Source organism: Pteronotus mesoamericanus, unplaced genomic scaffold (assembly GCF_021234165.1).
Source record: "Pteronotus mesoamericanus isolate MK-2021 breed Mesoamerican mustached bat unplaced genomic scaffold, CSHL_Meso_final contig_64, whole genome shotgun sequence".
NCBI classification, from domain to species: Eukaryota; Metazoa; Chordata; class Mammalia; order Chiroptera; family Mormoopidae; genus Pteronotus; species Pteronotus mesoamericanus.
In genome coordinates, this window is record NW_026555224.1 from 4,740,256 (window position 1) to 4,766,241 (window position 25,986).

Here is a 25,986-nt window from a genome sequence, read left to right on the forward strand (position 1 = left end):
ACACAAACTCAAACCTCATGTGTAAAGCATTGATATGTGAGGAAAATGTAGAAATGACTTTTTACAATGGCCAAAAATAGTAAGCCTAAGGAATCAAATCAAATCATTGGTATAAAAGAGCTTCAAAAACTATAAAGCAATCTATAAACGAAAGACATTGTCATTGATGTCAAGATCCAACAACCAGAAGGAATTTGACCTAAGCACAGCAGAATTATGTAACTGTCGTTATATTCACCTACCACTTTTTATTTTTGATTACATTAATAGAAACTGTTGAGTCCTTACTAAAGTGACCCCCACCATGTACTTTCTTTCCCCAAACATATAGGTAATATCTATTTCCGTCTCAATATATCTTCAAAAGTTTGTGCTTTATCTACAAACTGTTAGAACAAGCTCAGGAAATGTTACCACATGCACATGAAAATAAAAGGAATGTACTTTCTCTGTATCTGAAGCAATAGAGTAAAAACAAAATAAAAACTCTGCCAGCAGAAGCATGGTCCATAATCTTATGGAAATACAGCTTATTAGTTGGGATTTTAGAAAGTTATTTTCAGTTTTCTGTTTTTGAATATTTCATTCCCCTTTGTAGTAGTTCAAAAAGAACCTGAGGAGTATAGAAAACAGAGTAAGAAGCTAAGAGACTGAAAGAGGAACAGTGTGGAAGTAAAGTCCAAAGCCAGGAGGGAAGACAATTTATGTGACTTTTGCCAAGTCTAGCCATATTATTCTTGATGTTTCCTTTATTTCTAATAAAGGAAATGTCAGTTCTCCCAGTAACAAGTCCTGAGCTTTAATTTCAAAACTGGGATTCTGACACCTGTTAATTATAAAGTATAAGAACAATACAACAATACCTAACTTTTATTGAGCACTTACGATGTGTCTGGCACTGTTTTAAATGTTTTACATTGATTAACTCAATCATAACAATAACCCAATCACATGGGTACTATTATTATCCCTACTTTATAAAGGAAGAACTGGAAAGAGAGAGGCTAAATAACTTGCTCAAAGTCAGAGGTAAGAAGTGATGAAGTTTGGGTCTGAACCGTGATACTTTGCCTTAGTAGTTCACTGCAATGGTTTTCCACCTACAAGTTGCAGAACCTTTTGGCTCCAGGAATCATACTTTCAATATATATTGTCCACTTAAAAGTCACAGTAAAAACATCACAATCAAAACTTTTATACTGGCTCTGGCCTGTGTGGCTCAGTTCATTGGGTGACAAACCACAAACCCAAAGGTTGCTAATTGGATTCCCAGTCAGCACACATGCCTGAGTTGCAGGTTCACTCTGGGTCAGAAGGCAGCAGATCCCGATTGATGTTTCTCTCCCTCTCTTTCTCCCTCCTCTCCCTTCCCCTCTTTCTAAAATCAAAACTAATAGCCCTGGCTGGTGTGGCTCAGTGGATAGAGCATTGGCCTATGAACCAAAAGGTGGCAGGTCAGTTCCTTTCCCTGACAGAGCACACGCCTGGGTTGCCTTCCAGGTCCCCAGCTGGGGGCTTCATCAGTTGCCTCTCGCACATCGATGTTTCTCTCCCTCTCTTTCTCTCTTCCATCACCTCTCTCTAAAAATAAATAAAATCTTTAAAAAATAAAATCAAAACAAACAAAAATACAAAAACTTTATGCTGTATATAATGCACCAAAGAAACCAACACAACTTTTTACTGCCTTTTATGCAGACCTTAGAATAAACTTAGTCCTGTCACTTCTGAGGTCTTATTTGAACTTCCTGTAAATAGTTCAATGATTTTGGAGGTGATGGGAAATTCTGCACCAACTTTTTTTCAACTAAAAACCAGATCTGTCAGCTCAGTTAAAAGGAGCATACAGGCTCAATCAAACACCAGGTAAATTTCAGGTGCATCTTATCACAATGCGAGATCACGAAAGAGTGAACAAAGAAACATATCCCATTCATTTTAAATTCTGAGGGCTTATTGTCTGACATAGTTAAGATAGGAAGTATGGGTTAGTTACGATTTTGAAAAGCTTCCTACTGTTCCTACTATCTCCAATTATTCATTCCTCCTTCTAGCTACAGAACATTTAACTAAAAGGTATTCTGAGATGCCAAAGGAAACTGTTAGGGAAAAAAATTACCTCCTTCACCCCACTTCAGCCATCCCTCCCCACTGTTGCACTCTGGACCTTGTGTTCATAGTCCTCTGCACTCCCACTTTGCTGTATCGACCAATCCCAGTCAGGTCTTTGATTCCATTTGGTCTACTGTTACGTTGACCATATACTGTCTGCTATTCACTGACAAATCAATTATTCTTTCCTTTATTCAGTTTTACTCTTTATCCAGCTATCATGATGGTCCATGAGCCATCATTATAATGATATTCTGACCAAGACCTCTGCTCCACTGTCATTTGGTTCCATGTAGCTGGCAAACCTCAACCCTGAATGAAGCCTTCTATTGGCTTTCACCACACAAAGTAGCTGAGCATTCCTAGAAAAGGTCGACAAGCAAATGGGTTATTATATCCATACCACCAACTTCTATGAGGCTTGTGTGCTGCTAGAGTCCTACTATGTCACCAGTTAGCATGCTTCCTCTGCAACTATTTATTTCAAATATTTTCAACTTACTTCAAACCTTTAACTCTGTCTCTCCCATCTCTATGGCAACTCACAGCACAAGACTTAGCCTACTAATCTGAAGGAGCTGTACTCATCCAATCCTTGCTTTCTTTCCAATGTAACAGAGGAGCTATATTCCTTCCCAGTGCTTTGAATACTGCCCTTTTTCATCTTCCCAGGAATGTTACACTATTACTTAGCTCTTTCTTCTCTTGTACTGGTAACAGTTCCCTCTCTCAACTATAGCTTCCCAGGGATTATTTATTTTATACATTGGAATTCCACCTGAAACTTCTTTGCAAAAAGGATCTTTTCTGCTAAAACAGTGAAACCTCTTTGTCCTTAAGTATGCACAGTTCCAAAGAAAGTCTCATAAAAGGAGTCACTGCACATACAGTTAGGATAAAATCAAGAACAGGTCACGAACTGGGTATCACACATATAACTATACAAACTAGTAATACTGAATACCAGTATTCAGCATTGAAAATATCAGCATTTTCAGAAATAAAGCCCACTGTTTCACCAAATTCTAAACCACTGTGACACTTTTTATGCTTCGCAATTTTAAAAAGTTGAGATGTAATTGACATATAACATTGTGTGTGTAAGGTGTATAATGGTTGACTTCATACACTTATCTACTACAATAGGATTTCCCACCACAGCATTAGCCAGCACCTCTGTCACCTCACATAATATATACTATGCTTTACAATTAAGAGCTCTGCTAAAACTGTATAGCAAGAAGGGGAGCAGAATTTTTAGTGTTATTTTAATAACCAGCAAATTTGACCGCATGATTTTATGTTACTAGGTCTAGATGAGGGAGAGAAGGGAGGGAAGAGGAAGCAACAAATGTCCGAGCTACAGCCCTTTTTAAGCTCTAAAAAAATATTGCAGGATATACAGAACCATGAGCAATACTTTAAAAGTAGTTTGACAGCTTAGCGATACATTTTTATAATAATTCACGGAGGGAGGTTGACATTCCCAACCCCCAATATTCCTTTCATCTGCACTGAGCAAGCAATTAGAAAACAAGCTCAGGCATTCATCTGCGATATCCTTTCTTCAGAAAGATGCCACCTCTGTCCTACCAACATCCCCTTGCCCTGCTGCTGACAGCTCCGTGGTGTTATAGCAGGCACTGCTACTGCTGCTAGGCTGCCTGTGACTCTGCTGTTATTTAATTTTGTAACTACTATTAAGATCTTTAAAACATTTTGTGATGTGCTAGAATGAAAGATGCTCCATAAAATGAAGTTTATTATTAGTAGGCTTATAGCTCCCGAGCCTAAAATAAAGCCAAATTATAAACACAGAGACTTCAAAAGGGAAAATCCGGAAGCCAATGCGTCTCCAACGCGGCCAAAAGGGAAGGGGCTGGGCCGGGGAGCGGGGACGAGTGTCCTACCCCGCGCCCACCCTCCACCCTCCACCCTCCAGCACCAGCGACCCTGCCTCTTCCACCACCTCCCCGCGTCACAGCTCCTGAGGGTCGAGGTCGGCCCTGGCGCCTCTGGGCCTTTCCTCGCCCACAGGCAGCCTCGCTCCAGCCCCAGCCTCCGCGCCAGCTTTCGAATTCCTTCACCGGCGCTTCAGTTTCCTCCAAATCACTTCCTTCCCGTTTCCCACCTGGACCTTTTTTAAAAATCCAGGATGAAGCAGGTTCCCTCATGGTCCCTGAGGTCTGACTGCCGTCTCCCCTCATCCGGCTTCCCGGTCCGGGACTTGACAGCCCAGTCCAAGTCTACTCGCCCCTCGGCCACTTTTCTTCAGCTGGGTACCCTCTCTTCACCACCCTCCCCCGGCCTCCGCGTGTCCGCCGCTCACCCGCGGACTCCCCGGTGTTGATCCAGTCGGGGTTGGCGATGCTGGCGATGGCGAAGATATCGGCGGCGAGAAAGAGACATCCTGAGATGATGGTCAGTTTATCCATTTCCCCGCCCCTCTCCCCCCACCCCCCGAGCCCCGGGCAGGCCGCGGCCTCACGCCTTGCGCCCCATGGGCCGCCGCCGGGGCCCGGAGTCCCCGCGCCGCCGCCTTGAGCCCCCTCGGCCCCACGCCGCTCGCGCCCTTCCCGCTCCCGGGACCAGCAGCCGCGGTGCGGCCCGCACAGCCGGATCCGCTGCCCGCCCCGGAAGTGTTCGTTGTGCCCGCCCCTCACCCGGAAGCGAAGCCGCGCCGCCGGGCCTGCATAGTTCTCGGTTTTATGCGGCCCGCTTGTTGTTGCGGGTTCGCACTCCTCCAGCGCGACCTGTTTTTGGCCGCCTGGCTCCTGCCTCTGCCCCGTTCCCGATGTCTTCCGGCAGGCCACAGTTTCTTGCCACTAGTAATAGTATTGTTCTCGTCGTTGACCGTTTGGTCACAAAATGCCCCTTAGTCCTTAGCCTGAGACTGGATGGGGGCTGGGGAAGGGAAGCGCCGGTTTTCCAGATGGAGGACCCACACAACCTTTGTCACCTTGTATCATTGCCCAGTCAGTGCCCGTCAGCTCGGAACTGCCCCGGGTAGTACAAAACCATCGACACCGTGCTCAAGGGACTGGGATACACATGTGAGACCAGGTGCCCGTTCTTTTGAAGATGACATCTTGCTGGGGAAGAGACAGAAACATGTTAGACCTTGTCTTTAATGATAATTTACGGTGTTGATCTAAGAATTAGGTCAACTGGGGATGGGACAGGAAGGATTACACTGAGACGAACGCGCTCCTGAAGCCCTGACCTATGAAGATCTGGGTAGGACAGAGGAAGAAGCAAGTGCGCGCAAAGCACTGGGGAGCGGGAGCAAGACGTCTGCCTGTCCTGGGGACTGCGGCGGGGGTAGGGGTGGGTGGCCTGTGGCTGGAGAACGCTGTGTGCGTGACCGAGAGGTGGACAGAAGGCAGATATAGCGCTTGGGGAGCCACGATGAAGTTTGGATTTTATTCTAAGTGCAACGGAAGGCACTGGAGGGTTTTCAGCAGAAGAGTGAGATTTCTTTTAATTTGTAGGCTGTCGAGATGAGGGGCAAGAATGAAAGCAGGGATAGCAGTTAACAGGCCAAGAGGTCCAGGAAAAAGAAATGTTCCTTTGGCTGGGATGAGAGTGGTGAAGATGGAGAAAAACGGAAAATCTGGCTGTTTTGTAGGCAGAGAGAACGACTGGCTGAAATTGGAGTTGGAAGAGAGGACTTAGGAATGACTCCTGAAATTGTGTTCGGTGATACTTTTTACTACTTGGGGCCTAAAGAGAGGCTTAGGATGGATGGATAACCAGAAAAGAAAACAAGACTTTGGCATAATTTGTTAGCAATATAGTTGGTCTAGCTACAGTTTTGCCATCTAGTGGAGGTTTCCTTTCTTTCGTGGCTCTTGAACCAAATCACCATTAACCCTGACTTTGGATCCAGATAGTCCCTCATGCAGCGTCCAGATGAGACACTCATTTTCTTCCTGATTGCCATCAGCTTATCTCTAGAAAGACCTAAAAGAGTGACACCTGTCTCTACTTTTGGAATGGCTACATGTCCACAAAACTCAAAAATTTCAAATTTCACCAAATCCAACAGCCTTGCAGAAATGTGCAGTTATCAATGTCACCACATAGATTGGGTGAGGAGCAATTTGATTGCTAGTCTATAGACATCCCTGTTCAAACATTGGTCTCTTGAGGGGAAGGATTTTTTAAAAAATATTATGCCATTTATTTTTCTTCTGCCACAGAAACTGGCACAAGCTAACATATTCCAGGAATCCAGATAAGCATATCGCATTACTGCAGGAGGTCTTCACTATTTTTTTTTTTTTTTGAAGTACTGGAGAATTTTTATGGAATTATGTGCTTGGCTGATTGTCTGGTATTTCCATTGCCTAGTAATAGAAGAAACTCCAGCTATAACGTTCTGAATTCTCAAAAAATGTCCACAGATGTTCACCACTGGGCAGTTGGTGAACATCCCAGAGTAAAATTTTGGAACAGTTTACCTATTTGAACTCAAACTGAGTGGAATGATGATGACTTGATTCTTATGTTTAAAAATCACAAACATAAATTCCTTCTACCCAAAAGCACTTCCCAATCCCTCCTGCCTTTGCCCCTCCACAAAAGTTTCTGGATTTAAGATTAAAGTATAAAAACAACCAGTATGGAGTTAAAAAATTTAGAACATTTTTTACCAAATAAATGGCTGCACACTACTACAGAAAGTGGGAGTAGGGGGCAGAGAGATGGTCAAGGACCAAATACTATGTTTACAGATTTCCCGTTAATCCTATTTTCAGCCCCACATCTCTTACTTACCTCACAGTATCTGATGTTTCAAAGTCCCAGGTTTCTCTGAGGTCTATGGGACAGATCAGTTCCCTTCTCTAGGTCTCAGTCTAGGTCTTAGTAGAGGTGAACCCTAGGGGATTAGAAGCGGTATGACACAGTAAAAAGAATATAGAACTATATCCTAGTCCCACCTCTACTACTGACTTGAACTTGGGAAAGTCATGTCACCTCTCTGGGTCTTTCTCCCCCACATAACCTAACAGAGTCAGGCACTCTTGCTCAATGATAGAATCTCCTCATCCTCTCACCCCTAAGCAAAGCAGCCGAAACTTAGAGAGGATGAGCCACGAGGATCCTTGAGGCAGAAAGTCCTTAGGGACCCAAAATAACATAGAATGCCTCATGAGAGAGCTGTGCTGGCAGCCTGAAGTCATAAATAGCCATGCTGTACTGTTTAAGAGCTGTGAACACATAGTCCTTTACCATGATGGATGGTAGGCCTCAGCCCAGTAGAAGCTGAATCCAGATGAGACCCCTGGAAAAGCTGGGGAGGGGACTGTGCAATCACTCTTCTCTTTAAGGAGTCTCCTTGGCCTGCAGGATAAAGAACCCACTCCACCCTGGGCTTCAATTTAACCATGCAGGCCAAGAGTATGTTGGATGTACCACTTGTGCACACCTGGGGTTTTTGGGATTAGATACAACAAAAGAGCCACATCCAGAAGTTAACAGCGTGTGCCTTGGGCTCAAATCTCAGTTGCACGGATTGGCTTTCATTGGAGCTGATTCTGAGACAAAACATTATCAATTACTGTGCAGGAAGTTTCTGAGGGAGTACTTTCAAGATCAACTCCTGCGGAGGAAGGGAAGCAAGGAAGATTGAGCAGAGGAAGCATTCTGCAGTCACAGGGGCCTCTGGCAGACCCTACAGGGAGCTCTGAAGCTCGATGGCTTTTTGGAGTTGTTAGCTGGGGTACAGAGACCAATCCTCTGTACGCCTGCATGGACTAGCCACTGGATTCAAGCTACCCCAGGAATGGGGCATGCATGACCTTGAGGTAAGGTGGCTCTCAGCCAAAGACAATTCCCTGAGAATGTTGGCAGCTGTGATCTGTCAGATTACCTACTACCATTTCAGTAACTGGAATAGATGCTTCAGCTCTGAAGGGGGGCTAGGTAGCACACTAGCATTTGCAATAGTGCACCCATGGTGCAGCACTTCTTTTCAATTAGGAGAGCAGCACCTTCAGGATCTTGGTGGGCATCTTTTCCCGTGGGAAACTTATAAGAGGAAGATGAGTGGAACACCAGCTGCAGCTGCAGAACTGACATTGATGTCATTTCCTTCCTCTCCTAGCATCTTTGATTCTTCAAACCTGCCAACGCATCTGATGTCCTAGGTGACTTATGTGCTGGAAGGCCTAGGCCACCATCCCTAAGGAGTTTGAGCCCCTGGGTGCCATTTACTTCTCAGGCAGTGGCTGCTGTATTTGTCTATTTACTGTCAAAATAGGACAAGGGAGTACTAAGAGACACCCACATGGATCTTGTGGGTGTGAAACCATTCTATTTCATTACTGGTGAAAAACTGAATAATCTAAGTGCTTCTCTGTCTACTGTGGATGGGGTCCTCATTGTTACCTGGTCAGTGAATTATCCAGCTCCCAAATCCCATTGTAGCACCTGCTCTTTCAGACCATGCCAACTGCTGGTGCAAGTAGGTTCTCTAGGAAACACACTATGAGTTACAGAGAGTTTATTGGAGACTGTGCTTGGGACCCACAATGGTGAGGGGAGGGAAGAAGTAGGACCAGGCAGAAGGAGAAGTCAGGTTGCAGTGCAGCCACAGGTGGACCTCAGTGCCTCCTGTAAGGACTCCTGAAGCTGGGATGGCCCTCCAGAGTTTTTTGAGTTGGACAGACAGCAGGTTTTTACCCTGCATTGATCTGGCTTACTTGAGAAGGTGTGAACTTGGGCAAGAAACTATCTTTGGCTAGCAGCAGGGGTGAAGCAGAGGCAAAAAGAAAAATCCCTCAGTTTTGAAGGGGGATCTGAGTGGCACAGCACAGCATCCGTGACAGTTTGTATCCTGCAGTTCCAACAATCAGTATGATCTTGTCATCTGCTTAAAAGCACTTTCAGCCTGGGTTGGAGGAGAGGTGGGTGGAGCCCCTGTGCTAGGCCCCAAGATGCTTCCCTCACAGAACCTCAAATGCTGCCATGCCTCATTTCTTCTAACTTCACCATTCCCCTACTAATAGGAAAATGGAAGAAAGGATATGTTTTATGGTAGAATTAATTTGATATCTGGACAGATGCTTCACCAGATTATTCAGAGGAAGAACCAGGCCATCCGTCTCAAGGAGCCACCTGCCAGAGACTCCTTGAGGTTGGGAGTAGTAGGAAACAGAAGAACTTTGCTCATTTCCCTTTGTACCAGCCTTTGCAACACAGGATTTATCCAACAAGAAATCTTCCCTGGCCCTGACTAGTGTAGCTTGGTTGGTTGGCCAGTGTCCTCCAAAATGAAAAGTCACAAGTTTGATTCCTGGTCTGGGTACATGCCTGGGTTGTGGTTTGGTTCCAAGTCTGGATGCATGCAGGAGGCAACTGATCAATGAATCTCTGTCACATCAGTGTTTCTCTCCTTTTCTTTATTCCGCCCTTGCCCTCTCTCCAGAGATAAATAAATAAAATCTTAGAGAAAAAGAAAAGATTTTCTTTAAAAAAGATCTGTTAAGACGAGATTTATGAGAGAGAAATTATGTCACCCAAACCAGTGTGATCTTTGGATTTCGGAGGCATACTCACTTGCAACAATAGAAGACATATTTTTTTGAATAAGAAATATTTTGTAACTTATCTAGGTTGCTTAAAGAGTTTCTGAAGTTAAAATTGATGTGTGAGTTATTGAAGCCCAGAAAGTACAAAGAAGTGGAGGGGGGGTGGGGAAAGAAATATGCCCTGGTATGTTATCTGGGTAGAGTCACAGAAACAGCTGAATAAGCTGGGAGCTGCCCAGGTTTGGACATCTTTGCACAGTGCCTGACACCTAGTAGGTGCTTGCTTACTATTTGTTGAAGGCAGGAATGCAAGGCGCTTAGCCTTTCAGTCTAATCAGAGTAGGGAGGACACAGGACCTACCTCATTCTGTTATTTTCTATTTCTTCTAAAATTTATTTTTGGTAATTTATATTGACCTAAAACTTCCCACTCCGTTTTTAAAAATCTCAGTTCCAAGAGGTGGAGCCCTTATTTGTCTTGTCTTATGCATCAGCACAAACTGTAGAGCAGGCTTCTAGTATGAGTAAATGTGTGTAAGAGGAAGGGTTATTTTGGAAAAATAGGAAGAATTAATTCTTCTCTGAATCATAACTCATTTTTTTTTCAGGTCACCCTTGGCCATTTCTCATTCAAAATATCCATGAAAAAAGTGTAGTTCCAAACAGTTGGAACTGTTGATGTAACGATATTTAGAAACGTTATTGGGAGGTAGCAGGGGAGTCTGTGCTTGCTGTGGTGGTCCTCTGTGGACCATTTCACATCTTTGAGACCCTCCCCTGTGCTTCCTCCACTCTCCCCACTTCAGTGGTTTCCCAGGAATGGATGTGAACTCCCTATCAGCGGCGCTGTACTAGTCCCTGCAGAACTTTTGTTTTTCTCCAGCAAAACATTCACACTCCATTTTCCAGGTTCACTGAGGCCTTCTGATGACAGCACGGCGGCCCAACTTCTGGGCATCATGGTCCTGCAGCCCCCGGGGGCAACCCACGGCGCCGGCCCTCGGTCTCTCGGCACGGCACCCGTGATCGGACCGCATACAGCACAGCACGCTGACCCCTCGCTCCGCTCTTCCAGAGTTCGAAACTGTTGGGAGTTGGACCAGCTTGGACTCAGCTCGGGGAGGCGCTCCTGACGGCCTGCCCACCAGGGGCCATGGAGAAGGACACCTACAAAAGCAGAGAAGGTGAGTGGGGAGAGAGTGGACAAGCCTTCCTCAGTTTTTTTCTCTGTAAAATGGGAAAAACACCCTCTTGGCCTCTCGCCATCATTTGTTTACCAGACTGTCATTTACTAGAGTAAGGGCCTCCCATCTCAGTGCACAGGTCTCTGACTTTTGGCAATCGCATACCTGCATTTAACCACTACCACAGTCAAAAGCCTTCACCGTGGCCACCAGCCCTCTCCCCAGCCCCAGCTCCTGATGTGTTCCTATAGTTTTGCCCTTTCCACAGAGAATGTCATAAAAATGAGATCATATAGTATGGAGTCTTTTGAGTCTGGCTTCTTTCATTTAACCCTGTTGTCCTTTGAGACATAGTAGAGTGAAACCCTGCCTAACAGGCCACTTCTCTATAGGCTCAAGGAGAGGATGGGGACTACTATAATCTTCCCCCCCTCCCCACAATATTTTATTTATTTATTCCTAGAGAGAGGGGAAGGGAGAAAGAAAGAGAGTGAGAGAAACATCGATCAGTTCTTTCTTGTATGTGCCCTGACCTGGCATTGAATCCCCAACCCAGGCATGTGCCCTACCAGGAATCAGATGATGCCCAACCAACTGCATCACACTGCTCAGTGTATGCCCCTATAATCTTGAAAAGTCTGTGAAGTCAGTTCCTCCTTGACACTAGGTTTTTTGCACACAGAGAAGATGAAGATGGGCAAAGACACCTGCTTGGCAGAAATAGTTGTGAACCCTGCCAGCTGGGGTGGGAGAGCAGGGGAAGCCCTTCCTTAATAGTGGGCGGTCTCCTAGGCCTCCAAAACACCAGTCACATGAATTTGGCAAAGGCTTAGTGAGTAGCAGTTTGTCATTTGTCCTTAAAGAAAAGTTATGTGTGTGTGTGAAATTCTGGGAAAATGTGCAAAACACAAATCTCCCCAGAAGTTCCTGTGTACTGGAAATGAGTTTCCCCAAAGCTTCCTGTTGGGAAGAATAACTTGTTTTAAATCATTCCTCAATCTTTGAAACTTTTCTTGTGATGTTTAGTTCTGTAGAAAACATATTTCAACCCCTCCCACCACCCATTGTCCCATCCCAGATTCTCCTCCCAAATGCTTTTTTCCTACTGTGCATTTCCACTGTAATTGCCATGACATGCTTGGGCAATTGTAGTAACCCCTTAATTTCCCACATCCACTCTGGACTCCACAATCTAATCTCCACACAGTAGCCAGAGTTTTCTTTTTCTTTCTTTCTTTCCCTGTTCTTTTCCTTCCTTCCTTCTTTCTTTAAATGTAAATCTTATCATGTCCCACATAAATTGCTTCTAACTTTTCCAGTTAGGTAAACCTGCAAGGCAGGTCTGCTCTGTCTTTGCTCCTCCTGCCTGCCCCTACTGGTCTCTATGCTCTTCTATCTCTGAATACTTTTTTAAATTTTCTTTATTTATTTTTAGAGAGACTGGAAGAAAGGGAGAGAAACATCAACGTGTGGTTGCCTCTCGTGCTCCCACAACTGGGGACCTGGCCCACAACCCGGGCATGTGCCCTGACCAGAAATCAAACCAGCAACTCTTTGATTCACAGGCGGGCACTCAATCCACTGAGCCACACGAGCCAAGGCCTATCTCTGAATCTTGATCCAATTTTCTCCATTCAACCTCCTTTGCCTAAATATTTTTTATTAGTCCTTTGGACCCCAATTCAGTTTTACCTCCTTTGTGAAGCCTGGCCTCCCTTCCCCACAGGGGACCTTGACCTCCTGTTGGTCATCCTGAGTCTTCTGTACTTCCCCTTCATAGCATGTGTTACAGCTGTATTCAACATGTATTTACATGACTAATGGATATCTGTCTCCTCGACTAGGTGGGAAGATCCGTGAGTACAAGAAACATCTCCTGAATCCCTAATATTTGTTAAGTAAATGGATAATAATAACTAATGTTAATGAAACATTTACAATGTGCTAAGCACTGTACAAAAGCCTTTTACTGTCTTATTTAATTCTCATAACAACCTTCTTGGGTGGACACTTTTCTTTACTGAGGAGGAAGCTGAGAATTGGAGAGGTTAACTGCCCAGAGGTCTGGCTTTAGGGCCCCAGTGACAACTGTCATGCTTCTGTCTATGTGAAGGTCCAAAACATATCTCCCTTTTTTTATTAGAAAAACAAATCAGCTTCAAGGTCAAGTCATCTGTGCACAACCTGAGCAAAACTCAGCAGACCAAACTCACTGTTGGCAGCCTGGGATTAGGCTTGATCATCATCCAGCATGGGCCCTACCTCCAGATTACTCATGTCATCAAGAAGGGGGCTGCAGCCAGCGATGGAAAACTCCAGCCAGGTGACTGCGTTTCCCCCACCTCCTACCACCCAACCCTGCTCCGCGCCCCACCCCCCGCAACTGCCTTCAGGGAGACTTAGGTTATTAGGTTTCAGTGTAACCATCATGATGATGATGACATCACCTGAGAACTTTCTATGGGCCAGCCAGTTGCTATCGCTTATGTGACCCTCCTTGATGCATTTTATTTATTCATTGAATTCTTATAACAACCCTCTAGGTACAAAATAGTATCGCCATTCCTTTACAGGTGAGGAAACTCCATAGTCTAATCTCAGGATCAGTGAGAATGAGTCCCTCTTCTTGTTCCACCCCCATCTAACAAGTAGAATTCAAACACAGGGAGTGTCACTGCAGAGCCCACGGCTCTCTGTGGATGAAGATTTCCTCTCTGGCAGGTAGTATTAATCATTATTAACATTTAGATGCATGACCTCATTTTAGGCTTCTGACAAACCTGGAGGAATATTCTGCTTTAAGGGACCTTATAGAGCCCTGGCTGGTGTGGTTCAGTTGGTTGGAGCTTCATCCCATAACTGAAAGTTTGCGCTTTTGATCCCTGGTCCAGGTTCATATGATCCCTGGTCTGGGAATGTATGGGAGAGAGGCAACCAATTGATGTTTCTTTCCCTTCCTCTCTCTCTAAAAGCAATGAAAAAATGTCCTCAGGAGAGGATAAGAAAAAAAAAAAAAAAAAAAAAAGGACCTTACAGATAAAGAATCAGATATTTAGAAACCTTCTTATGGTCACACCAAGGAGCAGGGATTTGAACCCTCTCTGTTACTCTCCACAGTGCAAGGGCTTTATCAGTACCACCCTGTTTCTCTTGTCTTTGGGTGAATTAATTTTTTATCCAATGCAAGATGTGTTTTCCCATTGCCTGCTCTGGGCCTAGCGCTGTGCTCAGGAGTCAGGGAGGCACAGTGGGATTATAATGTGGTGAAAAGAAAAACCATTCAGCATTAGCTGGACTGTAACTTTCTAGTACTATGACCTTGGACAAAGTCACTTAACTTTCCAGGCCTCAGTCACCTTGTCTCTAAGTTGGGATAATACCACCTCAGAGGTTGCTGAGATTTGATAATTTTAATGAAAGTGCTTTGAAAACTACAATGCTATAGAAATACTGGCAACAATTTCCCTTAGGTGGGTCTTACTTAGAGAGTCTCTAGGCTCATGTCTTTTTTAAAATAAAAAATGATTGTGGTACAGGAACATCAGTGAATTAAAACACTGATTTGAAACCCTGGTTACCTATGAGAATCACCCAGAGAACTCTTGAAACTAAGATGCCTGGGCCATATCTCCCCAGAGGTTCTGATTCAACTGGTTTGGACTTTAGGATAGGGCACTTAATGGTTTAAAGTCTCCTCTGGATATTCTATTGTAATTACAGTTTGGATTAGAAACAGTGTATTAAAGAAGAAAGTAGATAAATGATCTTATTATGAAACAGTTCACCTCACCTTAAAATCTAAAGCATTTCCTCCATGCATCACTACTTGGGGCTAGGGAACAAAGCACCAGAAAGTTCTGGATTTTCCAGACCGAAGGAATTCCAGAACAGATCCCATAGACTCTGCTTGTCCTCCTTGGCTTCTCTGGGGTGAGGTGTGTGGCAGCTGCATCTTGATAACCAGAGTTGTACACTCCCTGGAGTAGGACTAGGAGTGTTTTCATGCACACAAAACAGAATCTCATTTGAGGGCTGCAATTAGTAGGCTCCTTGAAGTCCTTGAAGCCAGAGGCAGTCTTTTTTTTTTTTTAAAGAGGAATAGAGGGAAAAAATTGATTTGTTGTTCCTCTTACTTATGCATTCATTGGTTGATTCTTGTATGTGCCCTGACACTGGGGATGGAACCTGCCACCTTGGCGTATTGGGACAACACACTAAACAGTTGGGCTACCCAGCCAGGGCCAGAGGTAATCTTGCATTCATTTTTGAAATTCAGGACTTACCTATAGCACTGGCACATTTATTATGTCTGTGCTTAATAAATTAATAATAATTGAGTATTTGACCTAGGTATTGTGCAAAGTGTTTCCATATTATCTAATTTAATTTTGCAACACTTCTGAAAGGTAGACAATGAAATATAGAGGCTTAGTTAGATAAAGACACTTGCTCAATACAGAGATCTGAGTGGCTGGAGCTGGGATTTGATCCATGTTTGCCTAAAAATTCCCTACCTTTGATTAGAAGTGAGATTTTTTTTTTCTATCGATTTAGAGAGAAAGGAAGAGAAAGGGAGAGAGAGAGTGAGTTGTTGCTCCACTTGTTTATGCATTCATCGGTTGTCTCTCGTATGTGTCCTGGCCAGGGATTGAACCTGCAACCTTGGCATACAGGGATGACACTCCACCCAATGGAGCTATTTGGCCAGGGCAGAAATGAGATTTTAATACAGAGAAAATCCGGAGTTCCAAGCCTCTTCATGGCAACTCCGCCACTTCTCTTCAGGGTCTAGGCTTTATAGGTTGAAATTCCTTCCTTTTGACAATAGTTGAAATTTTGAGATGGTGATAGTCCTTGAAACCTGCAATTTCTTTGACCTCATTACTTCCCAGCCCCATTCTCATCCATGTGCTTCAAATTTCTCTCCTTTGGTGTTTCATACAGGGTTTCATCTTGATTTCCTAATTTAGTTTATTTAGTGTTAGCTTATTCTGGCTAAACTTTATTTTTTAAATTTTTATTTATTGTTTTTAGAAAGAGAGTAGGAAGGAGAGAGAAACACCAATTTGTTGTTGTTCCACTTATTTATGCATTCATTTGTTGATTCTTGCATGTGCCCTGACCCAGGGATCAAACCACTGCCTTGGCATATTGGGACCATGCTCTAACTGACTGAGCTACCTGCCCAGGACTTCTGGCTAACCTTTAAATTCCTTTTAGCCAGCGTTGATTTAACAGACTCTGTTATATTAAGAAATTAAAGTAGCTTTGGAAGTGAATACAAGTCCTGTACTGGCTACTATTGTCACCAGGGCACAGTCATTAAGCATTTCCTGAATACCGACTGTATGCAGGCATCTTGCTAGGCACTGGGTCTCACACCACTTGGAGCTTATAGAACTTAAGCCTAGTTGGGAGAGATGGAGAAAAATAAATAAATCTATTTCTTAGTAGTGGCTTGGCTGCTACGGAGTTGATTTAAATAAGTTATTGAAACAAAGTTTATATGATGTGGTTCCTACAGCCCATTAAAACAAAAAAAAATGTGTAATGAGGTTGGTATTTATAAATACTAGATTGGTGTTTCTTTATGAAGGGCAATGTGAATATCCACTGCCACAGTAATCACATTTATACAATGACATGTTTGGTTTACAGTCAAGCTGTTTATTTTTCTGCCCTCTTGATAAAAGTCACCCTTTAACAATATAATTAAGCTGAATGCCAAGCCATAGCTTTCAGCTATAAACTTTCCTTTTACCATTAAGCAAGTGAGCTCACCCAGTGAGTTTTTGCCATTGTAATTTACCTCTGTTGGACCACACAATATGCAGGTAGCTGGGAGAAAGAAGACTTGCTCCATTCTGAAGTTAGCTTTGTTAGGTTTACTTAGCTACTTTTTAAGGCCAAAGTAAAGTTTCCTCTACCCTTCTAAGCATTCATTTTCTTTAATACTGGAAACTTTTTTTTATTCGGTTGTCAAGTGATCTTACACTGAAATATTTTCCTTTGTAGTTCTTAACTAGCCAGGCATTACAATACACCACTGCTGATGTCATCTATGATGTCATGAGAGTGTCGGCCATCAACATCACAGACCACAGACTGGGCAGTCCCCAGGATCTCTGTAATGGTTCCACAGAGTTCTCTAGCTAAACATCAGGGCTGCATCTCTCAAGCAATGTGGACAATCTCACCAAAAGAGATATTTCCACTGTACTTAGTTGTTTTTTTTCTTCTTTCTGTCTTGTGGTGATTTTTTGAGGGCTTTGATGATCAGAGCAGAGGAAGAAGGTACTGCCTCAATCTGGGCCAGTCTGTTCTGAATGATCAGTTTCACTGCACTCCTCGGACTCTTCCAGTCTAGTCACGGATTGCTCGCTTTGGTGATGTCATCACCAAACTTTTTTTTTTATCCTCACCCAAGGACATTTTTTCATTACTTTTTAGAGAGAGAGAGAGAGGAAGAAGGAGAGAGAGTGAGAGAGAGAGAGCGATCTGAGAAACATCTATTTGGTTGTCTTCTTAGAGATGCCCTGACTCGGGGATCAAACCTGTATGAGGGAGACCCCAACCCATGGAGTTCTTCCAGTTGCAGATGAAGAAATGAGTTGTCCCAGACACAATTGGTTTGGTGGGAAAGGGAGTGGCAATTCCCTCTAGTGGAGAATGCCCTGAATCCTTCCCTGAATTGGCTTTTATTGGAATCAGTATGTGCAGGGATATACATTATGCATGCAAAGCGTATCAACCAATGCCTAAAGGCTATATTTGTAGACAACAGCTATGGTTCATAGATAACAATTAAAGTAACACAGGGATTTGCCTCAGGTCAGGGTCTGGTAGACATGCTGACACCAGATGGTCATTAAGGCATGGCTCCTGAATTCAGGAATTCACTCCTTTTGTTTGGAGCTTAAACACCTAGTTTATATTAAAACAGCTATACAAAGCACAGCAAGCTTCAAAGGGTATAATGAATTCTTCAGGCCTGATTTCCCACGGGAACCCTCGGTGTTAGCATTGGATCATGCCTGCTGCCAGCATTCCCGGTGTTCCGGTCAAGACTTACAGGCCTCTTTCAAGGCCTTGCTTGGGTGGGGCTACAGTTTCTGATACCACACAAAGTAGTCCCCAACACCTGTAACCTTGACTTGTGCCCTCAATGGGAATTGAACCCTCAACCTTTCCATCTATGAGATGATACTCCAACCAACTGAGCCCATACCAGTCAGGGCTCATCACCAAACTTTTTTGTAGACAGACCGTGGGGCCAATCTTGGGGGCCAGGGAAGACATGACACCAACTTCCCCACCAATGCACTTCAGAAATAGGACTTTGATCTCATTGGGGTGGAACTTCGATGGCATGTTGTCAGGTGAACCTGGCTTCAGAAGGACTGAAGAAAGTTGCACCTAAGTCTCCTCTGACCCAAAGGCCAAAAGAATACTGGGAGTTTTTATTTCTGATAGGGAATACCACTACGGAAGTTTGTCCTTGGCATTCCTTGGAGGCTGCTTTTGGGATCAGCATACTTCCCAATGAGCACATGTGGTGTAGATTCAGAGAAGGTACTTCATCTTGAGTCTTGTCTTGGAAGGAGGGTGATTGAGGGTTCATCAGCTTCCCACACACAGGGAGGTAAACATATCCTTTGGGACTTGATTGGAGTCACTTCATCTGATGTTCATTATAACGTCTCCATTACCATTTGGCAGAATGTTAGTACTAGTTAGACCTGAAGAATAAGATTTTACTCAATGTGAGTCTTCCCTTAAAAAGCAGATTCTCTGTATTCCTTCTTCTCTTGCTGAATAATACCCTTGTAGCAGCCAGGGTTGTTTATTGCAAGCAAAAGAACTGTTCTGTTAAGGCACTGAATTTAGAACATTGAGTCTGACAGAATTGCCAGAAAGGCTGGAGAGCCAGGCTTGGAAAATGGTGAAAACACGGAGACATGTACAACTACCCCTGGAAACTGGGTGTGCTCCTTCTGCCTCTGCCTCTCCTGCTCCAGGTTCAGTGACCCAGGTGGGAGTGTCCAGTGGCTGAATCTAGTTTACATGTCCATGCCCTAGTTGCTAGTGGTAGGGAGGTGAGTGCAAATGAATAATTGGTCTTTTTTAGCATCCCATTTTGAGGTCCAGGAGCTTACTGTCAAGTCGTGGTTCTTTTCCCATCTGCTGTGGACTCAGGAGCTCCATGCTTTACCATCACATTTCCCTCCCTGCCCTAAGTAAGAGACCTAGCTGTCAAATCCCTTTGAACCAACATATTTTTCTGTATACACATCTTAAGCTTAATTAAAACATACTAATTGTCTGAGGTTTCATGCAAAATTATTTGCTCAACCAATACTCTACAAGGGCCAAAACTTAAATGAAAGACTTGATATTTAATATGGTCAACTTACTGTGGAGGGCACGGAAAAAGCCAGGCCAGTGTAATGGAAAAAGTAGGCCATTTATTCATCATTTAGTGTAAGTGGATTATTCTTTAAGAGTAATAGCCATTCTTTTTATTTGAAACACATCATTAGAATTCTAAAGAAGTCTTCAGTCATAGATGGTATAACTTCTGTCACACCAAAGACTTCAGAAAGGCTATGAAAACATGACATATCTATCATTGCACTGTTATAAGAAACATCTTGCATGCGTTCATTATTATGCAAAGGTCATTTATATCACTGAGGTGGTCATTTTTTTTAAAAAAAGATGTTATTTATATATATTTTAGAGAGTGTAAGGGAGAGAGAGCTACATCAATTGATTGCTTCTCGTACGCATTCCAACCAGGACTGAACCTGCAACACAGGGATGTGCCCTGACTGGGAATTGAACCTGTGACTTTTCACTTTGTGGGATGATGCCCAACCAACTGAGCCACACTGGTCAGGGTGAGGTGGTCATTTTTATTAAATAAAGACTGACTCTTGGTTTTGGTTCAAAATGAAGCAACAATGTGAACCCATGAAATGAAACATCTCACAATAAAGCCCAAAATGGTATGTTCCCTTTAAACCATTATCTTATTTTTGCTGCTATTTTTTTTCCTTTTTTAGGTGATGTTCTGATTAGTGTTGGCCATGCCAATGTGTTAGGATATACTCTTCGAGAATTTTTAAAGCTTTTGCAACATATCGCCATAGGAACAGTGTTGCAAATAAAGGTGTATCGAGATTTTATTGACATACCCCAAGAATGGCAAGAAATATATGATTTAATCCCTGAGACCAAATTCCCAATAACATGGTAAGTAGTTTTAGAAATCTTTGTTATACTACAGAATTCTCTAGGGTTTATGAAGCCTGGCATCTTGGTTTAATGTGAATATTATCAAATGGACCACGGTATAAGGGATTGGTGACACTGCCAGAATGATGTCCTGGGTTTCTAAATCCTTTTTAAAAGAATAATCTGCAGGAAAGAACATCAGGAAGAATGTTAAAGACAAGAGCCTTGAACCTGGAGTTAATAAAAGGAATAACTATCCCACAGGAACTCTGTCCATGCAACATGTCCCCCTTTCCAAAGTCAGCCCTTAAACATGTGCTGGGGATCCCATTCCCTCAGTTGTCTCCTGTATATTCAGCTGCTCTCTCCGGATCCTTCCCAGTAACATTTAAGCCTGTGAAAGCTTCTATCTATCATCTTAGCAAAACCCACCTGAACTCCACTCTCCTTTCTCTGTCCCTCTGGCACTGCCCTGTGCCTGACTCCAAACTTGTTGGAAGAGCTGTGCAGTATTAGACATCACCATTTCCCAGGCACTCCTGAGCCCGTGTTAATCTGGGCCTTGTTCTCATAACTTGGCTGAAGTCTTTCCCAGGTCCTTCAGAACCTTCATACTGCTTATTCTGTGGCTCTTCTCATCTTTATTTTGCTTGGCTTCTAAGAATTAGACACTTCACAAATTTCCAACCTCACTGTTGTTGAAACAGCACCTTCCCCTGGCTTTTGTGATACCCATTCCCCTAATTTTCCTATGACTTCTAGTCACTTCCTCTTGGCGTTTTAGCCAGACTTGGAGTTTCTCAAGGTTTATTCTTTGGCTCTCTCCTCTCAATCTCCTGGGCAATCTCAATAATGCCTTTTGTCTCTATTACTATCCATACATTAAAAATTTTCAAATTGTTTTTCATCTTCTAACTTGTGTATTTAAACACTCCCTTGGTAGCTCCCTTTGGATATATCATTAACTCTCAAACTCATTATGTCTAAAATCAAAAGCCAGATCACCTCTAATCTTCAAGTGGCCCTGTCTTCCTGCGGCAATGTCTGCCTAGTCGAACAAGTCAGGAATTTTGGTGCTGTACTTGATTTTTCTATTTCCCTTGTCTTCCCTCTTCCCCCTCAGCCACTATGACTTGTCATTTACCTTCCAACCACCTCCCACATTTGTCCACCTCCCTGGCCACTACCATCACCCCAGTCAAAGCCACCCTTTTGTTTCCCTGCATCTACTCTTATTCCCTATTCATTATCTAAACATCCCTATTCATTATCTAAACAGAATGATTCTTTTACAATGCAAATCAGATTGTGTCTTGCCTTCCAATCTTTAGGACCTTCTTTTGTTCTCAGGATAAATGCCCAAATTCTTACACTGGTTTGTGCTCCCATGACTTGGCTGGTATCTCTACACTGCTCCAGCCTCACCTCACATGGCTCCCCTTGCCTCTAGTCCACTTTGGCTTTCAGTTCTTTTACCTGATGTTGCTCTTTGTCTTGGGGCCTTTGCATGTGCTTTTTGTCTGTCACATGCTTAGGACCCTGTCATGACTCTTCCTTGAAGGTTCCTAGTCCCCAGTAACCCCAGTAACTAAATCAATTATGATCTGATTAAAAATCATTAATGATAACAGCATACACTTATTCACTGCTTACAATGTGATGGGTACTATTTATAAGATTATACCACTTAATCGTCATGCAAATTCTTTTTTATAAATTCTCACCAAAGTTATATATTTTTAAAAAAATTATTTTAGAGAAAGAGGAAATGAGGGAAGGAAAATGGAAGGGATGGAGTGTGTGTGTGTGTGTGTGTGTGTGTGTGTGTGTGTGTGTAGGGGAGAGAGAGAGAGAGAGAGAAAGAGAGAGAGAAAGAAACATGGACATACGAGAGAAACATGAATCAGTTGCCTCCTGTACACTCCCTGACCAGGAATCAAATCTGCAACCTTTTTGGTTCATGGGATGATGCTCCAACAAATTGAGTTACCTGGCCAGGGCCATGCCAATTTTTTAAAATTACCATTTTATAGATAAGAGAACTGAGGCCACGAGAAGCATATATAAACTTGCCAGAGATCACAGGGGTAAGTGGCAGTGGTTTGTCTCCAGAGCAGCCATGTCCAGTAAGAACTTTCTGCCGTGGTAGAAATGTTCTGTATCTGTGTTGGCCTGTATGGTAGCCACCAGCCACATGTGGCTATTAAGCACTTGAAATATGAGGATTTGCAAATGAACAATTGTAAATTTTATTCATATTTAATCAGTTTAAATTTATCAGCCACACAGTGTTGGCGGACCTTGTACTCGGGAGTGTCACTCAAGCCTGAGCTCTTAACTGCTTGCTTATAAAAATCTATGTTCTAACTAAGCATTTCAATTACAGAGTTTGAGATTCAGAATATTCAAATCTAAGGATGACAGATTTACTGTTCAAAAACAAAGAAAAGATAAACACAGAATATCACAACTTAAGTACGAGGCTGAAACTCACAAACTTAAGCAAAAGGCCAGGCATGGTCTGACTCCCTTTCTTAAGCAAAGGGCTTGTATCTAAGGTGTCATGGTAATTTCTGTGAAGAGGACAGTGAAGGAGGCCAGGAAGGGGCAGAAAAGGGAAGAAAAGACTTCTTTCATAAAAGTTGGTATGACCTTTTTCAGGAGCATATGGCATTGTGTGAATACTGGAGATAGTATGCCATATGAAGCTCTGGGCTGGCCTTCTGGTATAAAAATTGTTTCCAGCTAACCCCGACCTCTGCAGGCTTGTGGTTTTGTTATCTAATGCCAGTTTAATAGGAACCTGGCCCTACCGCCTGTCCCTTATGGTAACCTGATACAGAGTTATAAGGGATACCCTTTGCAGCCTGAAAAAGTAGTACCTTTTCCCCCCCTCCCCCACATCAGTGTGCTATTTAGGAAGCCCTAGGCATGATGAAGGCATATTATTCTAGTTCTTAGATCTTTTGGATTTCCTTGCACAACACTAAATCAGGGCTCAAAGAAAACTACACAATTTAAGACCAGTGGCTCTCAGTAAAAATGACTCAGCATTAATTGTATATCACCAGGAGAGAGAAAGTTTAGGGCACAGATAGAGCAGTATTCAAAAGTTCAAGAGGCCTGGACCTGACTGGTGTGGCTCACCTGGTGGGGCATCATCCTGCAGGGCAAAGGATTGCCATTTTGGTTCCTGGTTGGGCACATCCCTGGGTTGAGGGGCAGTACCTGGTTGCGGTGTGTGCAAGAGGCAACCAATCGATGTTTCTCTCGCACATCGATGTTTCTCTCCCTCTCTTTCTCCCTCTCCTCCCCTATCTAAAAAATAAATACAATCTTTTTTTTTTTCTTTTTAAAAAAAGAGGCCTGTAACTGCTAGCTGGCAAGCATTACCCAAGTTTCAACAATCATGAAAGTCAATAGTTGAGGCAAGTTACAAAAAAATCTTTAAAAATTTTTGGACAGCAACAGAGAGGTGCAATAGTGAATGACAAAACACATCTGGGTAGAAGAGTATTCTATAAATCCACGTTTGTAAACCCGAAAGAGAAGCAAAGAATGATGGTCAGGAGAAAAAAGTAAGACTCACAGTTTCCCATGACTAGCATGTTAAAGGTCTTTGAAGCCCACTATTTCCCAACTCCTCTGGAAATTGGTGATATTCTGTTATTTCTGATACCTGGGGACCCATGAATACAGATTTTATGGAGGAGGTGGCCAGGTTTTGGCCTGTCATTCTGGGTAGAGTGAAGTTAACTCTCCCTTTAAGGCCTGCTAATAAATCAGATCAGGTGTCAGACTTAAGTCTGTGCAAAGGTTTTTAAAAGTAACATGGAATAATTTCTGTCAGTTTATTTACACTTAGGAATGGAAAAAAATTTACAGATACTTTTAGAAAAGAGAAAAATGTCAACAACCTATAAAAGGCAGCACTAAAGTTAAATTGTATCCTTTCTTATATGTGCCAAAACCAATGATAAGAAATTAAGAATCCTTTTCATTTACTATTCTTTTATTTTCAGTGCAACAAAGAAAACTGAGCAGGCAAAAGATGACTCTCTCACAAGCACTGATGACAAGGAAGATGTAGTTTTCAATAAAAAATTTAAGTATTATAAATCCTCACAGTCCATTGGACATCGTCCTGCAAGGAGACCCATGTCAATCTCCAGAGAATGGCACGAATATAAAAAGAAGAACCAGATTATCAGCGTAGGAACAGACATTAACTGTGATGTCATGATTCATAGGGACCACAAGAAAGAAGTGAGAGCCCCTTCCCCATACTGGACAATGGTGAAGCAAGACAAAGACAGCTCTTCCTCCTCCTCAGCCTCAGATGCATTCTGGCTGGAAGACTATGCCCAAGTTGAAAAGGGCGAGGGTCAAACTGCATCAAAAGTTGGTTAGTAGTTTGCAAATCTGTGATCACAGGAGCATTTCTCGGGAAAATATCCAATTTTTTGTGCACTGCCTCATACAGCTTTGCTATATTTACAGGAATATGTGCAGACTTAACCAATTTTTACACAGTTGTTATGAAGCCTTTAGGCCTTCTTCAACATGATATCCAAGACTTCCCTGAGTGGCACAAGAGCTCTCACAAATTTTATTCTTAAAACAGCAGCCATCACTCAGTCATTAAGACCCATCTGAGAAAAATGTCTCATCTTTTAGAAGATACAGCAGAGCAGCTTAATATCAGAATATAAGGACATAGTATAGAATTTCACTTTTTAAGGTAAGTACCATATTGTTATTTAGATATTTAGTTTCCCTTCTTTTGCAAACTTCAAGTGCCCTACTTAAAAGAAATAATAGATATTTTTGGCTAGTTCATATTAGAAATTTTTTTCCTTTTCTGCTCCACTTTCACCCTGAATGTTGGATTCATAGGTAATTACCATATTTTGCCATATAGTTTACTCCCGTGTATAATGTGCACCTACGTTTTTGGCCCAAATTGTCAGGGAAAAAAATCTTTCATAAAATATTTTTGAAAATTATTTATTTATATTTACTTACTTGTGTAAGTAAATAAACTATTTATATTTAGATACTTTTTTTTGTATTATAAAGGAATTTTAGCATTTATTTTTGAACATATTATGGTACAAGAAATTTTATGTAACAAATAATTACAAAACACAAGAATAGATATGTTATTTCAGGTACTACCCATGTATAATGCACATCCTTATTTTCCCTCAAAAATTTGGGTACAAAAAGTGTGTGTTATACTTGGCAAAATACAGTACTTGAAAGAGACAGGATAGAAACAGATGAGGGAGAGGGAGAAGGTAGGAGAAAACAAAGCTCTATCACAGAGAAGATAAAGCAGATATACAAAATGAAGCAGTGCAAATACAGAAAACAACTGATAGGGAATTTATGTTTTTCAGAAATAACTCTATTGCAAGAGGGAGATAAACCCCAGACCATTTAATTGTTCTTATCCAAAATGAGATTTTTAACTGCTTTTATCTTTCTTTTTTGTTGTTGGTCTTTTGTCATCATGTTGAACAATTTCTTTTTTTAAATTATATTTTATTGATTATGCTATTATACTTGTCCCAACTTATTCCCCTTTGCCCCCCACCACCCAGCACTCCCTACTCCCTCAGGCAATCCCCACAGCATGGTTCCTGTCCACAAGTCATGTGAATAAGTTCTTTGGCTACTCCATTTCCTATACTGTACTTTACATCCCCATGGCTATTCTGTAATTACCTATTTGTACTTAATCCCCTGACCTCTTTATCCATTCTCCTCCTCCCCACCCTTTCATCTGGCAACCATCTGGTAACTACCTTCTTTTCTCTTGCCGCTTTGACTGAGTCTCTGTTTACCTTTGGCCTTTGGTCTTTTAATTATGATGTGTCTTGGAATGGGCCACCTTGCATCCACCTTGTTTGGGA

General features: G+C 42.6%; 2 protein-coding genes across 3 annotated transcripts in view; one reads left to right on the top strand and one right to left on the bottom strand.

Moving 5' to 3' along the window:
- The window catches only part of MOSMO (modulator of smoothened), an 86,811-nt gene extending 82,262 nt beyond the window's left edge, over positions 1-4,549 (bottom strand). The window contains exon 1 of the mRNA XM_054580913.1: positions 4,442-4,549. Coding sequence (XP_054436888.1) covers positions 4,442-4,547 — 106 coding nt within the window. The 5' untranslated portion in view covers positions 4,548-4,549. The remainder of the gene's footprint in view (positions 1-4,441) is intronic.
- A 6,251-nt stretch (positions 4,550-10,800) lies between these two features.
- Positions 10,801-24,499, top strand: PDZD9 (PDZ domain containing 9). Of its 2 annotated transcripts, XM_054580961.1 has the most exons (4): positions 10,801-10,831; positions 12,975-13,154; positions 19,897-20,086; positions 24,091-24,499. In XM_054580961.1, exons 1-4 carry the CDS (start codon positions 10,801-10,803, stop codon positions 24,476-24,478), a joined length of 789 nt encoding a protein of 262 aa, XP_054436936.1. In that variant the 3' UTR covers positions 24,479-24,499. The 2 variants fall into 2 exon arrangements, with proteins under 2 accessions (XP_054436936.1, XP_054436937.1); XM_054580962.1 differs by lacking the exon at positions 12,975-13,154.
- Positions 24,500-25,986: the final 1,487 nt, after the last annotated feature.

Bases quoted from the DNA above. Each gene is read 5' to 3' on its own strand.
- PDZD9 (XM_054580961.1), top strand. From the start codon at position 10,801: ATGGAGAAGGACACCTACAAAAGCAGAGAAG. The intron at 10,832-12,974 runs GTGAGTGGGGAG...TTTTTTTATTAG, and splicing joins CACCTACAAAAGCAGAGAAG to AAAAACAAATCAGCTTCAAG. The intron at 13,155-19,896 runs GTGACTGCGTTT...TTCCTTTTTTAG, and splicing joins CGATGGAAAACTCCAGCCAG to GTGATGTTCTGATTAGTGTT.